General features: G+C 39.2%; 1 protein-coding gene across 2 annotated transcripts in view; it reads left to right on the top strand.

Moving 5' to 3' along the window:
• Nucleotides 1-15,416, top strand: part of RTN1 (reticulon 1) — a 275,242-nt gene that overhangs the window by 246,729 nt on the left and 13,097 nt on the right. For both annotated transcript variants that reach the window (XM_004370913.1, XM_004370914.1), the window contains 2 exons: nucleotides 11,599-11,806; nucleotides 14,585-14,723. In XM_004370913.1, coding sequence (XP_004370970.1) covers nucleotides 11,599-11,806; nucleotides 14,585-14,723 — 347 coding nt within the window. The remainder of the gene's footprint in view (nucleotides 1-11,598; nucleotides 11,807-14,584; nucleotides 14,724-15,416) is intronic.

Genomic DNA, 15,416 nt, shown 5'->3' with positions numbered 1-15,416 from the left:
GGTGTTACAATCCCACCCTAATCCTCTTTAACATAAAATTACAATCACAAAATGGAGGCCAACCACACAATTCTGGGAATCATGGCCCAGCCAAACTGATACACACATTTTTGGGGGAACATAATTCAATCCATGACCCAAGTCATGTGAAACAGTGGCAGGGGATGAAACATTTCCCAGAGAATATAACCTAAAAGTATTTCTGTTTTTTTTGTTGTTGTTGTTGTTGTTTTGTTTTTAACAAAATAAAATATTTTGAAAACTCTATGCTGGCCTAACAAATGCTCTGTGGAAAACTTTTTCAGGGTAGTCCATTCTGAAAGGAGTTAGTTCGAAGCATTTATTAAACAGCAAAACATCACAGCATACACAGAGGAAATGTCTCCTTTAGCCATAGTAATGGAAAGAAATATTTGTCTTTTAAAAATGGCATTTGGTAGAAACAATTTTATGTACACACATAAAAGCAGACTAATACTATCTTTTATCAAAAAACAGTGATACCAAGTCTAATTTAGACTTAATACCACTAAAATATTATACAAATATTACAATATAAATATTACCTTTGCAAATTCCCTCTCTACAGATTCTAATAAGATACAGTGGGAAAATTGACTTAATTGTGGATTTTTTTTTTAAATGAAAGAAAACTTTTATTATACCAATAATATACTAAATGTAGGTAGTCAGTTACTCAGTTGAAAATAAAGGTCTCCTTTTTTATCACAATTTATGATCATTTTGAAGAAAATCCTTATACAGGTAATATTTCAGAGTTTTGGGAGACAATAATGGCTTTATTCTTCTAAAAATGCACATTGTGAAAATTTCAATTTATACAAAGAAAGGTTCAAAATCAAACCACAAGTCAGCCTGTCCTACCACCCAGAATTAAGCAATGTTAATATTTGATGAATATTATGCAATTTCCTTTTTCAATAGAAGATGAAGCTAGAGGGCTAGGTAGGCAACAAAAACAGTTTTATAAAACAAGACTGTACATATTTTTAAAAATATTTAAAATAATTTTTACCTGAATTTAACAAGTGAAAGAAGCTCACATGAAACAAAGAATTAGTGAATTTCAGAGATGTGTTTATTACCTGAGCAATTCCTTCCTAAAATTAAGAAAACAACTACGATACACATCAATAGGCTAGAATCATTTTTTAATCATATGGTTTTGTTTTAGACTATATAGATGGACTCTTTGTCTCTAACTTTTCTTTTTTTTAAGGAAGATTCACCACGGGTGAGAAAACCCATTGCCATCGAGTCGATTCTGACTTGTAGTGACCCCATAGGGTTTCCAAGGCTGTAAATTTGTACAGAAGCAGACTGCTGCATCTTTCACCCACGGAGCCACTGGTGGTTTAGAACTGCCAACCTTTTGGTTAGCAGTCAGTCACTTTAACCACTGTGCCACCAAGGCTCCTTATGGGTAAGAAAGATTGACAAAAATGCTGATCTAAATCCACGTCTTCAAATCTATTATTTTTCTCAGATTTCCATAAATACTTCCTTCATTAAAAGATGAAGTCCCTCACCCTTTTAGCTCAGTAATGAAGTCACCCCTGAGGTTCACTGTTTAGCCTAAGATAAGACAGTTCCATAAAACAAAACGAGACTAAAGGGGCATACCAGCCCAGGGGCAAGGACTAGAAAGCAGGAGTGGACAGGAAAGTGGGTAATAGGGAACCCAAGGTCGAGAAGGGAGAGTGTTGACATGTTGTGGGGTTGTTAACCAATGTCATAAAACAATATGGGTACTAACTGTTTAATGAGAAGCTAATCTGGTCTATAAACCTTCATCTAAAGTACGATAAAAAAAAGAGACCAGATACCTGGACTTAATGACCCTCAGTCTGACATGGGACTCTTTAAAAGATGGAGCCCCTGAGTGGTGCAGACAGTTAAGTGCTCGGCTATGAACTGAAAGGTTGGCAGTTAATCCACCCAGAAGTGCCTCAGAAGAAAGGCCTGGCTATCTACTTCCAAAAGATCACAGACATGAAAACCCTATGGAGCACAGTTGTACTCTGAAACACATGGGCTTGCCATGAGTCAGAATCAGTTCCACAACAACTAGTTTAGGTTTTTCTTGTTCTGTTTTGTTTTCATTAAAAGATAGTAATAATCCTGACTCTGACTAAAGCATTATGATTGCTGTATATTAATAACAATTGTGGATGAAATCTTCCATCATAGTCAGCAGACCCTTTCTTCATCATTTTTAAAAGAACTCTCTATGTTTCTGTTTATATTTGAAATGATATTCTGTCCTCATTTCTAGTCAATACATTCAGGAACAGAATCCGTGAAGTAATTTATATATTTTAAATTATCTAACAATAGAATTGAATTCTAAAATCCACTGAATCCAGCAAAGTAAACTCAAACAAGAGATAGCTCTTTAGTGGATAGCTTTCAATATCACCTTCATTTTTGAAATAATTAAATGTACATCACAAGCAAATTTCCCATGCTTCTCAACTGCTCTTCTAGGTTGTGTGCATATTTGACCCATGTTGTAATATTTGCATGTAGTCACTTTTACATTTCCTACAAAAGTACGCACAGCCATTAAAAGAAACATGGTTGCCGTATAGTTAAGATCACAATCTGAAAGCTAAGAATTTGGCATTAATGGTTGTTTAAAAGCCATCTTCTTTCCTAAGTGACATTTAGTAATAATAACTATTTTAAAACCTTGATAGTTACAATTGTATTCTCAGTTTATAGCATTTATTTCAAATAAGATAATTGTTAGGTGTTTTAGAACATAGAAGTATAGAGTTCTATTTCCCAAAAATGTGTTTTGAGTTTTATTTTTTTAAGTTAAATTGTAATGAAGTTATTTTATTGCTTCACAAAATAAAATCTTTAAATCTTTTCTTATTTTCTGTATTGCTGAAGAGGGGGAAATTATACCAACATAACTTACAAGTTTTTTGCCAAAATTGGTGTTAATTATGAACAAGTGAAAAGCACAAATGTAACAGGTTTTAATTTTTAGAATTCATTACAGTTCCATCCTTGGGCATGATTCAAGTGTGGTCGTATTCTATCTCCTTTCTTCAGAAGCATTTTACCAAACTTCAGAGTGGCAAACCTCAAATCTAGTAACAGCCAGCATTAGGAAGGATGTATTTTATTGAACAGAATAGAGGTACAGTGAAGGATTATCCCTTTTCCTTTTCTTATTTCTTTCTGTTCAAGAAACATTTTTTGTTATTGTGGGCTTGTTCAAAAAATTGAAATACGTTCTTTTTTTTTAAATCCAACAACTGTCTACCTCTATGGCTCTTATCTAGGTATTACTGCCACTAAAATGATGGCTTTTTAAAAGATATGTCACAGGCTTAAGATTTTACGGCTAATTGTGACCAGTGACCAGTAGCCCAAATGAACTGGTTTCATACTTTGATTTGGTTAGAAAAAGAAAAAGTAGATGAAGATGTTCATTATTCAGTACCTTGAAAATTACATGCCTCAATTACCACATGCCCAAAGCTTCTCTTTTCCTTCAGGCAGTAATCTCTCCCGTTGACTAGTTGCCCTGTAGAGACCCCTTCAAGTGAGTCCCCTGGATTTGCTGGAGGCTTAGCAGAAGGAGAAGCTTGCCACCCTGTCGTAAATTCACGGGCCCTGATGTTTCGGTTCCTGGCCAGCCCCACTCCATCATGGAGACAAAGAGCCTAAGCATCACCATGTTAACTTTGCAGCTCCGAGAATATGGGAATGTGCTTGTCCTAGCAATTAGAGCTAATAACCAGGAATCACTTTCTGCTTTTAACTCAGGAACACCACTTCTGGGCATAAAAGTAGTTTTTGCCCTCAGTCCAATCTGAGGGATAGTCATTATGAAATCGTGTGTTTGCTCTTGTCTCCCGTGGAAGAATAGTACTACAGACGGATGCTGGCTATGGCTTTGGCAGTTAAGTCTTTGATTTTCCTTTGTGTCACCAAAACTCACAGAGAGTAGAGGATCATCCATGTAGATTAAATGCTGTGCTCTTTTACTATGTAGGAAACACCAAAGTTAATATGTCTTCCTTTAAAAAATCCACAGAATTACTTAGAAGTCTAGAAATAGTGTTGGTATTTTTCTCTTGACAGCCATATTGGCTACATTTAGAAGGTATGAAAGTGTGGCCTTGAAAATGGAATCACTGTAGGTGTCTTATCAGCAAAAGTCCCTCCCAGCAGATTCTTCTTTGGGTTCTGGCATACTGGATACTTGGATTACCATTTAGTTTTAATTTACATGGGAGATTGTCTCGTGGTAAATGAAACTCATGGATTAATTGACTAGAAGTTGTTATCTTTAAATGTCTCTGTATGTTTTAAGTATTTTATTACATCTACTTTAATTATGTTTCTCCAATTTTATGGTAAAATAAGGGAAAGTTAAAATAGAGAAAGTTACTACCATCTTTTCTTGTTAACATTTTTTGGTGATATTTGTTTAACCCATGAAAGTCAGTCAGAGAAGCTGGCTTTTCTAGCAATGCTTTGAACTCAGCTGCTTAAACTCAGTGTTTTTCTAGCCTTCTAAATAATTTTCACAAAACCAAAACCAAACCCATTGCCATCGAGTTGATTCCAACTCATAGTGACCCTGTAGACAGAGCAGAACTGCCCCATAAGGTTTCCAGGGAGCAGCTGGTGGATTCAAACTGCTGACCTTTTGGTTAGCAGCTGAGCTAGTCAGTTATTGGAAGCTTACTAAAAAGTAAATAAAAGTGAATAACCTATAATTTTTCAACGATTCTTTATTGAAATACTGACGTTATCTATGAACAAAAATTTCTCACATTTTTTCATTTAGCCTTTTAAAAAGTAGCATTACTTGTCACATAGCAAGTGGTGTAATGCCACCTGAAATATCTCTTCTGAACTAAAATGGAATATAATAAATACATTTAAGAATATGATGCAATAATGAAGATAATTGTGCACAATTTATGGCCATTTTATATTATATAATACTTATGCTATATTTTGCTTTATACATAAAATACAAATGGTTGCATCACTGTCTTTTAAGTTCATGAATTTTTAATAAACTTTCTGAATACTGCAGCCTCTATTGGGTCTTATAATTGAATACATTTAACATAGTATCCCAAACAAGAAAAAAATTGGACTGCAGCAAAGGACTTTCTAGAAATTTGACATATGATTTAATTTACATTTAGCTATTAACTCAACCATTAGAATCACTTTTATTTTTCTTTTCTGTTATTGATTGGAATATGGAAATGAGAGTAGCACTAGTTTCAGCATTTGATATCAGGATTCTTGAAGTCTGCCAGTTCATCCTTCACTAAATTAGTTCTAAACCAGTGCCAGGCAAGCTACAGTGTTTGCTCACACCTGTGGTTTGGGGGACTTAGATGAGCCCACCAAAGCCCAGTCTATGTATCAGATTGATGGGACACACTGATCTCTCATCTCAGAATCTTTTTACAAAACGCTCTTGGTTTTTAGCAAAGTAACTTTAATATTTATCATTGGCAAAGCAATACAGTAATATACATATCCTACTGAGCAAGCATAGTGAATATGTGCTCAGCTGTTGAAACTCACATGACCTTTCTGCATTACAAGGATATTGGAAGAAGAGAAAGACTTTCTATACTTCCCTTTGTACCTAAAGACTAAAAAAAACGAACCCGTTGCGTTGCCGTCAAGTCATTTCCGACTCATAGTGACCCTATAGGACAGAGTAGAACTGCCCCACAGGATTTCCAAGTCCATAAATCTTTACCGAAGCAGACTGCCACATCTTTCCCCCATGGGGTGGCTGATGGGTTCGAACCCCCAACCTTTCAGATAGTAGCCAAACGCTTAACCATTGCCGTTGCGCCACCAGGGCTCCTTACTTGAAGACTACTTGGGGTAATTTGTTGCGTTTATTTGTATCTTTCTTATGTGCGTTCTAAGGAAACTTTATTCAAAAACCTGTTTTTCTGGGTTGAGTACTATAAAGCTTCTTACACAAGTTTTCATCACTCTAAGCAAAATTAAAATGTGAAAAATTGGCATTTACAGTACAGATTTGGAACAAAGAAATTCTCTGATCACTTCATTGCCTCCCACTGAATCATCAGAGCTTCCGGCCATTTGCCCGCACTCTGACCACAAACAGCCACTGCCATTCTCCCAGCCCCTCAGTTCCCAGCTGTCTTGACTGTATATCATTCCCAGCCTGGGCCCCAGGGTTTGTCATTTCAGTTTTGTCCTCTTGGATCTTAGACTTGTCTGACCACACTTCTTCTGCCTCTTCGCAGCTCTTGGTCAGCCCCACCATCTATTGCTCAACACCCAGCATCTAACCCTGTTGACTGGACCCACCAGAAACTGTTAACTGTAATCAAATTGTCTTTACTTTTTGACATTCCTTTTATTCATTCCTTTTTGAATCTTACTGTGTATTCTAGATCAGCACTGTCCAATAGAAGGATAATCTGAGCTGCAGATGTAATTTTAAATTTTCTAGTAGCCACATTAAAAAGTAAAAAGAAACAGGTGAAATTAATTTTGATAATGTATTATATTTAACCCAAAATATCCAAAGAATTATCTTTTCAACCTATAATCAATATAAAAAGCATTAATGAGATATTTTACATTCTTTTTTGAACTAAGTCTTCGAAATCCAATATGTACCTTGTACTTACAGCACATCTCAATTGGAAGCAGCCACATTTCAAGTGCTCGGTAGCCACATGTGGCTCCTCACTGCTGTACTGGGTAGTGCAGGTCTTAACTCTGTCTACTGTCTTAAAGCCCTACCCTTAACCTCCTCAGTCTCTGTAAGACCTCATGACTCATTTCCCAGAGAAGATTTGAGTTGATCTACCTCAAGCTGCTTTATGTTGTTCCCTTTCCACCACAAAACATACCTGTAGCCTCACTCACAGTTCCCAAAATGTCTCTGTATCTTTACGCATCCGTTCTTTCCTCTCCTTTGAAAAGGAAGAGCTATGACTAATCCTATCCTTTCCGCCTTCTCTAAGACTTTGTCTCATCAAATTATCTCCTCTTTCCAGAATTCTCACCCCCTTCCTCTCCACTAACGTTCCCAGGTTTTACTCACCCTAAAATGTTACTAGTTGCTTTTACCCCCCAAACTACTGTTCTATTAATCATCTTCATTACTTAGAACTTCCCACAACCTTCCCAACCCCTCACATCATGTCTTCCATCCCTACTACTCTTAAAACTCCTCTCTTCAGTTATGAATGACCTTCTAGCCTCCAAATCCAGTGGTCCTTTCTCCTTTTCATTTCCCTTGTTCTGTCTACATCATTCCACAAGGTAACCTACACTTTTCTTCTGAAAAATCTCTTTCTGCTTGACTGCTATGACCTGTACTATTGAAGTTCCCATTCTAACACTTGGAACTCTCTTTTTATAGCTCCATTTACTCCTTTGGCCCTTAAAATATGGTCCTATCCTAAAGTGTATTCCTTAGCCTCCACTCCCACGGAGGTATAATCCATTCTCAAGACTTGAATAATCATTTCCATTCAGAATACACCCAGATAAAAATATTCAACCCCTCTTTATTAAATTTTGGAGCCCTGGTGGCTCAGTGGTTAAGAGCTTGGCTGCTAACCAAAAGGTCAGCAGTTCAAGTTCACCAGCCACTCCTTGGAAACCCTATAGGGCAGTTCTACTCTGTCCTGTAGGGTCGCTATGAGTTGGAATAGACTCGACTACAACGGGGGTTTTTTTTTTTTTTTAATTAAATTTCAACCTCACATTTCCAATTATCTCCTATATATATTCATCTGAATTACATTGCATATATGATATTACTGGCCATTTTAATGCAGGGCTGCTCTAACAAAGCCTAAAAGGCAAATTTAAGTTCCCAGCTTTAAAAAATATTAGGTAGTATTGTATGTAATAGTCAACCTCATTCATGATCCCTATTCCATCTCTGCTCCAGGGTATGTCAAAATGCTCTGCTTCAAATGTCATTATGTCAGAATCTGTAGGTTTAAAAACAAATGACAGCTTTTTCCCCAACCAGTTCACCCCCAGATTTCCTATTTTGTCAGTAATATTAATCACTCATTCACCAGGTTTGAAATGTTGTTTCACCCTTAATTAGCTCTTACTCCTTTCTCTGAGAGCTAATTAGCCACCATTCTTGTCAACTAATACTTCATAATATTTCCCTTTTATTCCCCCATCGCCTTAACAGATTATTCACCACATTCATTAACCATCCTAACCCGTTGCCGTCAACTTAATTCCTACTCATAGCCACCCTATATGAAGAATACAACTGCCCCATAGGGTTTCCAAAGCTGTAATCTTTATGGAAGAAGATTGCCACATCTTTCATCCGCCGAGAAGCTGGTGGGTTTGAACTGCCGACCTTTTGGTTAGCAGTTGAGCACTTAACCACTGCAATACCAGGGCTCCTACATCCTCTTTTTTTTCTATCAATTCCAGTACTATCCAATTAACTTTGGCCACCTCCAACAACACAAGATATATTGGCATTGATTCAACATTTTTTTTAAATGAATGGCCAGTCTTCCCAGCTAGGCCTCAAATTCCTTAAAAACAGTAACCAAATTTTATAATCTCTTCATTCCTGTGCTTACTAGATAATAGATGATGAGTAACTTCTTACTATTGTTATGACTAACTTTCCCTTAAAAAGAAAAGTTTCACTTTAAATATCTAGCTGTAGAATCAGATTTAAATATAATTCAGGTTAACCCAAATTAATTTTACATAGTTTTGGCTATATTTAACATATAACAAAAAGAGAGGGAACTGTTTTGTTTTCAAAAAAGCATCAAACTTAGAATTTGATCCTGCTTCTCCTATTAATTAGTCCGGATGTAAGTTTCTTAACTTTTAGCCTCACCTGTTCTGTAGCTCTCTAAAGGATTTTATTGTGAAATTTAAATGAGATATTGTATGGTTTGAATGTTTCCAAATCCACATAAATAGTCATGTCTCAAAGTACCCAGAATCAACATCCTACTGCTTTAGTGATTCTTTTGTTAACCTCCTAACTAGAAACATCCAGCAGTCTTATCAAGTTGAAGTTGTAGCCTTGCTCACAGTTCCCAAAATGTCTCTGTATCTTTATCCATCCATTCTTTCCGCTCCTTTGAAAAGGAACAGCTACGACTAATCCTATCCTTGTTTATTTTTTACAATTCATTTTTTTTTATCCCTGGCACCTAGCACAAAGCCTGGCACTTAGTTCTGCTCAGTATATACTGAAGAGCCCTGGTGACACAAGGGTTAAGCGCTCAGCTGCTAACTGAAATGTTGGTTGGTGGTTTGAAACCACCCAGTGGCTCTGTGGGAGAAAGACCTGGTGATGGCATAAAGACTACCACCTCTGTCACGGGGGTGGTCACTATGAGTCAAAAATTGACAACTACAACAATACATACTGAATAAATGAGTGAGTGTGGAACAGGTAACACTTCAGATATTGATGGTGTTTTAGTTTCTTTATTCCCCCCTTTTCCCTTCCCCTGCACAAAACGAATAAATACTAGGAGGTCCCAGTGCCCCACGGACCTTTAGTGCAACTGACAAGACCATGGGGAGCCAGGCTTCTGTGGAGATCCCTTCCCCTTTCTCATCTCTTCTTGGGGTCCCTGGGGTTTCTTACAGGTCATGTCTTCTAAAAGGTCCCCCTTTTCTGCTTAAAAAGGATCGTTATTTTGGTATTCTGTTCTCCACAAACTCTTCTAGAAGGAAAATCATTTGGTGAACTCATTCCAGTTTTGTTGTTAATGACAAGCAACTCTGTAATGCATTATCTCGTTCTGGGATATTTGCATTAAAAAAAAAAAAAAGATGAGGAAATGAGGAATACTTTGAAGATAAATAGGATGAAGCCAAATGAATGAATTCCTAATGGTGGAATGTAGTCAGTGTGACTGGTGGTTAGGGCAGGGAAAGGAGGGAGGCTTTAGAGCAGCAGGGCTTTTCCTTTACTCTGGAAACCTACTTGTAGGACCAGCCCTACTCAAAGGGAAAAAAAAAATCTTTGTTACAGCCTACTCTGTGCTTGTGGTCCTCTCCTCTACTTCCTGCATCACAGAAGCGTCGTAGGGGAAAGGGAACAAATTTATGCCCAACAAAATGACTGCCTACTGGAATCTTTCTGAGTTAACGTCATTGTTGGACCAAGTTGGAGCCAGGGAGAAGAAGAGAAGGTGGAGGTACAAGGTAGATCTGCTCAAAAGAAACTCTCTCTCCAGCTTCAGATTGCTGGGGGTATCCTCAGTCTATTATAAAAGAGCCTTCCCGACTTGAAACCCCTGATTAATTCTCCAGTCAGCCTGAGGCAAGTCTGCTGAGGAAGGCGTTAATTCTCTGCAACATTCCTTATGTCACCTTGATAGTCTCAGGGTGGTCATCAGGCTCTGTGATTTTTTCAGTACTGTTCATTCAGCTAACTGTGCACCCATGTATTCTGGGAGCAGCTCCCTAATCTCTTCAAGGCCTGGTCACCTCCGTTTTCCTTTGAGCCAGTGACTGTTATCTAATTCTGCAAATGAGGCGTCTCCAGGTGCACTCCACATGAATCAGTGTAAGCAAATGCCACTTTTATTGAGTTGTACATCTTTTTTCTCTTCCTGAAAATTGATTGGCAAAATATTATATAAAAACCATTCTTCCTTGCCTAATTGGAGAAGGATTTTGCATACATTCTTCAGCAAGGCTTTTATGCTTTTTTCATATCCTGGTGATGGGAATATTCTAAATATTTCCCATTTTATATCACATTTGAAGCACCATGGCTTTATCCTTTGAATTGAAAGAGGGTAATAACTGAATGATAGATGTGGCGTAGATTTTAAAGCTTGCACTCCAGAGTTTTAAATCACAGAACGTAAGCAAACAAATCATGTTGTACAAAATGGTCTAATCCAAATGTCAGCTTCAGGGTTCCTTGGGACAACCATTAGCCCCTTGGTTTTGCTCTCATTTTAGACGCAGCAGTACCTTGGTCCAGATGCCTTTGGAATTGGCTGAGGTCTCCTGGGCCTTCCTCCTTGTGACTAAAGGCACTACCGCTCCAACCAACTCTCTTCATGTTGCTGATGCCCCTTCTCAGCAGTGGGGGGATTTACATCACTGATGCATACATCAGCAGGCTACAACTGAGACATGAAATTATTAGCAGAGAAACAAGATGCCCCTATAATTAATACCATCCTAAAGAAGAAAACTGGTACTTCACGGAGGCCTCTGCATTTCCAATTTGTTTCAAAGTCACATGGTTTAGGGCCTCTGTAGTAGTGACGTAGCCCATAGGATACACTCAGAGATACAGTCCCTGGAGATTCAACAGCCGTTTTCTTACCTGTAAATTTGAGAAACTGCCCTCAGGGATGGAAAAGATTCCTCCAAACCCAAATAAAATGACAGTAAATGCCCTAGGCATAGCCAGTGTATCTACTTCGCTGTGTTTAGGAACCCAATGCCAGGTGAGAACCTGCAGCAACCGTAACTTTGAGGAACAAGCCACAGTTGTTTGCCTAGTGGTATTTCCAGAGTTGAGCGGTGTGTGTTTTGTGTCTCCTCCCACAGCTATTGACTTGCTCTACTGGCGAGACATCAAGCAGACAGGAATAGTGTTTGGGAGCTTCCTGCTGCTGCTTTTCTCCCTGACCCAGTTCAGTGTTGTGAGTGTTGTGGCCTATCTGGCCCTTGCCGCGCTCTCAGCCACCATCAGTTTCCGCATCTACAAGTCTGTTTTACAAGCTGTGCAGAAGACCGACGAGGGCCACCCTTTCAAGTGAGTGCCCCAGCTTTACTAGCCCTTGCCCGCCTCACGTGGCTCTTCTCCTCTGGCTCCATTTCTGATCACAGACTCACTTTCTGTCACGTTTCTCTGAGACCTAACAGACCTGTTAGAGATTTTCTTGACACCCTGTCTTTTAATATATAATATTTCTGGTGAATTTCTGGAAAAAAAAATCAATTATTCTTACTCCAACACTAATTACTTTATTGAGTGTTTATATTTTAATTACTGCTACAACTAATAGAAATCATAATCCATTACGGGTGTGCAATGTTTTATAATTTAAAGAGTGTTTCAACAGTTACTTAATCCTCTCAGCCCTGTGAGGAAGGGAGGGCAGGCATTATATTCCTATTTACGGGTGGAAAAACTAAGGTTCCAAGAAGTGAAGTGGCTTGCCCAAGTTCGCATGGTCAGTGAATATCACAGAGTTAGGACGAGGGTGTTTGATTTTTATTTTCATGTTCTCTCTGGTTCCTAAAGGGCCAGCTCTTTAGGACAGTCTCCTAATGTGCCCTCCTCTGCATTTTTATACTGAAGAAATCTGATTAGAAGGACCGTGAGAAGAAAGAAATCTCTAAAAAGGCAATGTACTAGCTAAGAGAATATATAAGATGTGATAGAGGGGAGTATTGGCATTGCCAGCTGCATGCTGCTCAACTCTACCCCCAATTTATCTCCCAATGCTAGCTTATAAACCCTGGGTGCTTGGGGCACTGTCAGTGTCACCCCTTTCCTGGTACATCACCCCAGAGGGTAGGCTCCACTGCATGTGTCCTCACCTCCTCTAACCAAGGGACAGTTCTGAGTCCCAGATAACAGGTGGAAATGATGCTGCGGAATCGCTTCTGGGCCAGCCCCAGTCACTCACCCACAGCTCCTCTGAGTCCTCCCTGACTCACCCTCTCACCCACACCAGTCAGCTGAATCAAGGCCTCAGCAACACCAGGCTCTTGAAAAGGGAAAAGACACCTGTTTACGGGGACAAAAGGTTGTGTTTCAGACTCTCTTCCTAGTCTCTGATTCCTGGGCTCAGGGTAGAAGACAGTTATAGTCTGGGCATCCTTGCCCTTGGGATATATTTGGCCTTGTAATGCAGTGTTAATGGGTCTTCTGGGCTGCAGCTTGGCTACACAAGTTCCCATCCCCAAACATGGGAAGAGACGCAGAAGCGGAGTGTCATCTTAACAGGGTGTATACATTGCCTTCTTCAGTGACCCTCGCTTGTGACCAGAGTCCACACCTTTAGAGTCCTCCCCTGCCCCCTCCTCTGCCCTTAGCCATTCAAGCAAGACTTGTTTCTCACATGTTCTTGGTCCACAAGGCTGTTAGGTTAAACGGGAGAACTTAACCTCTCGTTTGGCTTATATCTTCAAGTACCCAGTTATAGGAACAAGAGTCCAACAATTCGTCTACAATTAGCGCAACTCTCTTATCTTCCTTAAGGAGACAAATTTGAAATTTAAAACTTTCCTCTAAGTCATTTTGATCAGTGAAAGGAACATCTGACTCAGAGTACATTTTGAACTGAAACGCACTATCTTGACAAATCAGTATTTTTCTATTTTTATTAAAGGGGCAAAAAACCAAATTACTTGAACATAAACTCCGTAAAACTCAGACGAAAACTGTGCTTTACCCTTTTCATCTCAATTCCCAGAGTTAGATACGGGGCTTCAAACCGGTTTGTTCTGGTTCCAACCCCTGCTAAGAATTTGCATTTCTAACGAGTCCCCAGGTGATGCTAATGCTGCTGATTAGGGAACAATTCTGAGAACCATTAGTAGAGAAGTGGGTCTCAAAATTTACTGTACATAAGAATCACCTGGGGATCTTGTTAAACTGTAGATTATGATTCAGTATTTTTGGGATGGAAATGCAAATTCTCAGCAGGGGTTTGAACTGGACCAAGCAGGTTTGAAGCCCTGGTTAGGTACACATTGTAAGAACCATAGGGATGTCTTGGAGGTAGACAACAAGACAACAGTCTTGCTGTCGCTGCTGTCATAAAACAGTGGAGAGAGGGCCATGAAAGAAGGGAGGAAGGGATGATGGAGAGAGGGAAAATTGACGTCTGTGGGTTAGTATGAAACAGGAAGATACTGAGCTGGATTGACTTGTACAGGGAGCCTGGTTTATTCACCCAAAAGGTAAATTTAACCATTTGAATAAATAAAAAATGTAATTACTAAAAATATCACTCTTAACAGAACCAGTGAGCATTTTAACATGGCCAGATCATTTGAGTTTTCAGAACTCTCTAAATAGAACCTGGAAGTAAATTCCAGAATTTAAACATGAATTCTTAGAGTTTTGATGAGCAGCCAGAATTGGCAGCTAGGATTTTCAGATATCTCACCTATTTAAAAAGATTCATCTCCATGCAACCAAGAAAAAGTGGGGCTTTCCCAACTGCCTAGTGGACCAGGGATGTATAGAGAATTCAGCACATAAGCTAATTTGGGCTGACTTTTCTCTGGCCCCTGCCAGGTTTCCTGAATTGTCAGCTCACATTGTAATGCTGTCTTTGGTACAGAGAAACAGTCACAATGCCCCACCACAAGCCATGATCCTATGTTCTCCAGTGTACTGGAAGTGGGAGTATATGGCACCCTGTGGCCAACTTGGCTGTATAAACCCCTAAGAAGACCAGCTGTCATCCTCAGAGTGAGAAAAGGAAAGCTTAGCGGTTAATGGGATACAGTGCCAGCCAGCCTGTTTCGTGATTCCCTCTGATGGTTCTCTGTGGGGATGGTGGTTTGTTGACAGGGCGTACTTGGAGCTCGAGATCACCCTTTCTCAGGAGCAGATTCAGAAGTACACAGACTGCCTGCAGTTCTACGTGAACAACACGCTTAAAGAGCTGAGGAGGCTCTTCCTCGTCCAGGACCTGGTGGATTCCTTAAAAGTATGATTGCTTAAACCATTCACTTTACAGTCTTGATTTTATTTTCCCTAAAGATACGATATTATAAACCACCTCGTAATGAAGAATAAAAAGTAAGTGCTAATTATGTTCAAGAGTTAGAAAACCTCCAGCTGTATGGCACCTTGGAGATCATTTAATTTAATCTCTTCATTTTACAGATAACAAAGCTGTGGCTCAGAGAGGTTAACATACTTGTCCGAGGTTGCCTAGTGAGCTACTGGAAGAGCTAGGATCAAACCTGGGTCACACAGCCTCTGGTTCTGCACTTTTTACAACACACCAGATTGCCTCTTCTTACCATTTGTAATTCCTCAGGCAATTTTCTAAAATTAATTTAAAAATAAAAACCTAGTTTGAGGATGCAAAAACTATATGTGGTTTTTCACTAAAAGAAACTGCTAAAAAACAAGACCTCCAAGTGTTCCTACACGGTTTCTACTCAGAGGCTGAGCAATCTGAAGGGCTGAGGTCTGGCAGAGCCAACACTCAGCCAGCATCTGGGGTACTGAGGTTTTATTCCTGGTGCTCTCATGAATTCAGTGGATTTCTTTGGGCAAGCTGCTTTCACCTCCCTATGACTTACATGTCAAATGAAAGTCAATCAATCATGATTTGGCAAGGCTGTAAGCAGAGTGGGGGAAAACCCCAGCAAGGTTGTGAGTTTTCTGTGTC

Source organism: Trichechus manatus, unplaced genomic scaffold (assembly GCF_000243295.1).
Source record: "Trichechus manatus latirostris isolate Lorelei unplaced genomic scaffold, TriManLat1.0 scaffold00010, whole genome shotgun sequence".
Classification (NCBI taxonomy): Eukaryota; Metazoa; Chordata; class Mammalia; order Sirenia; family Trichechidae; genus Trichechus; species Trichechus manatus.
The sequence above is the reverse complement of the archived record's forward strand: the minus strand, read 5'-3'. Positions and strand labels throughout refer to the sequence as shown.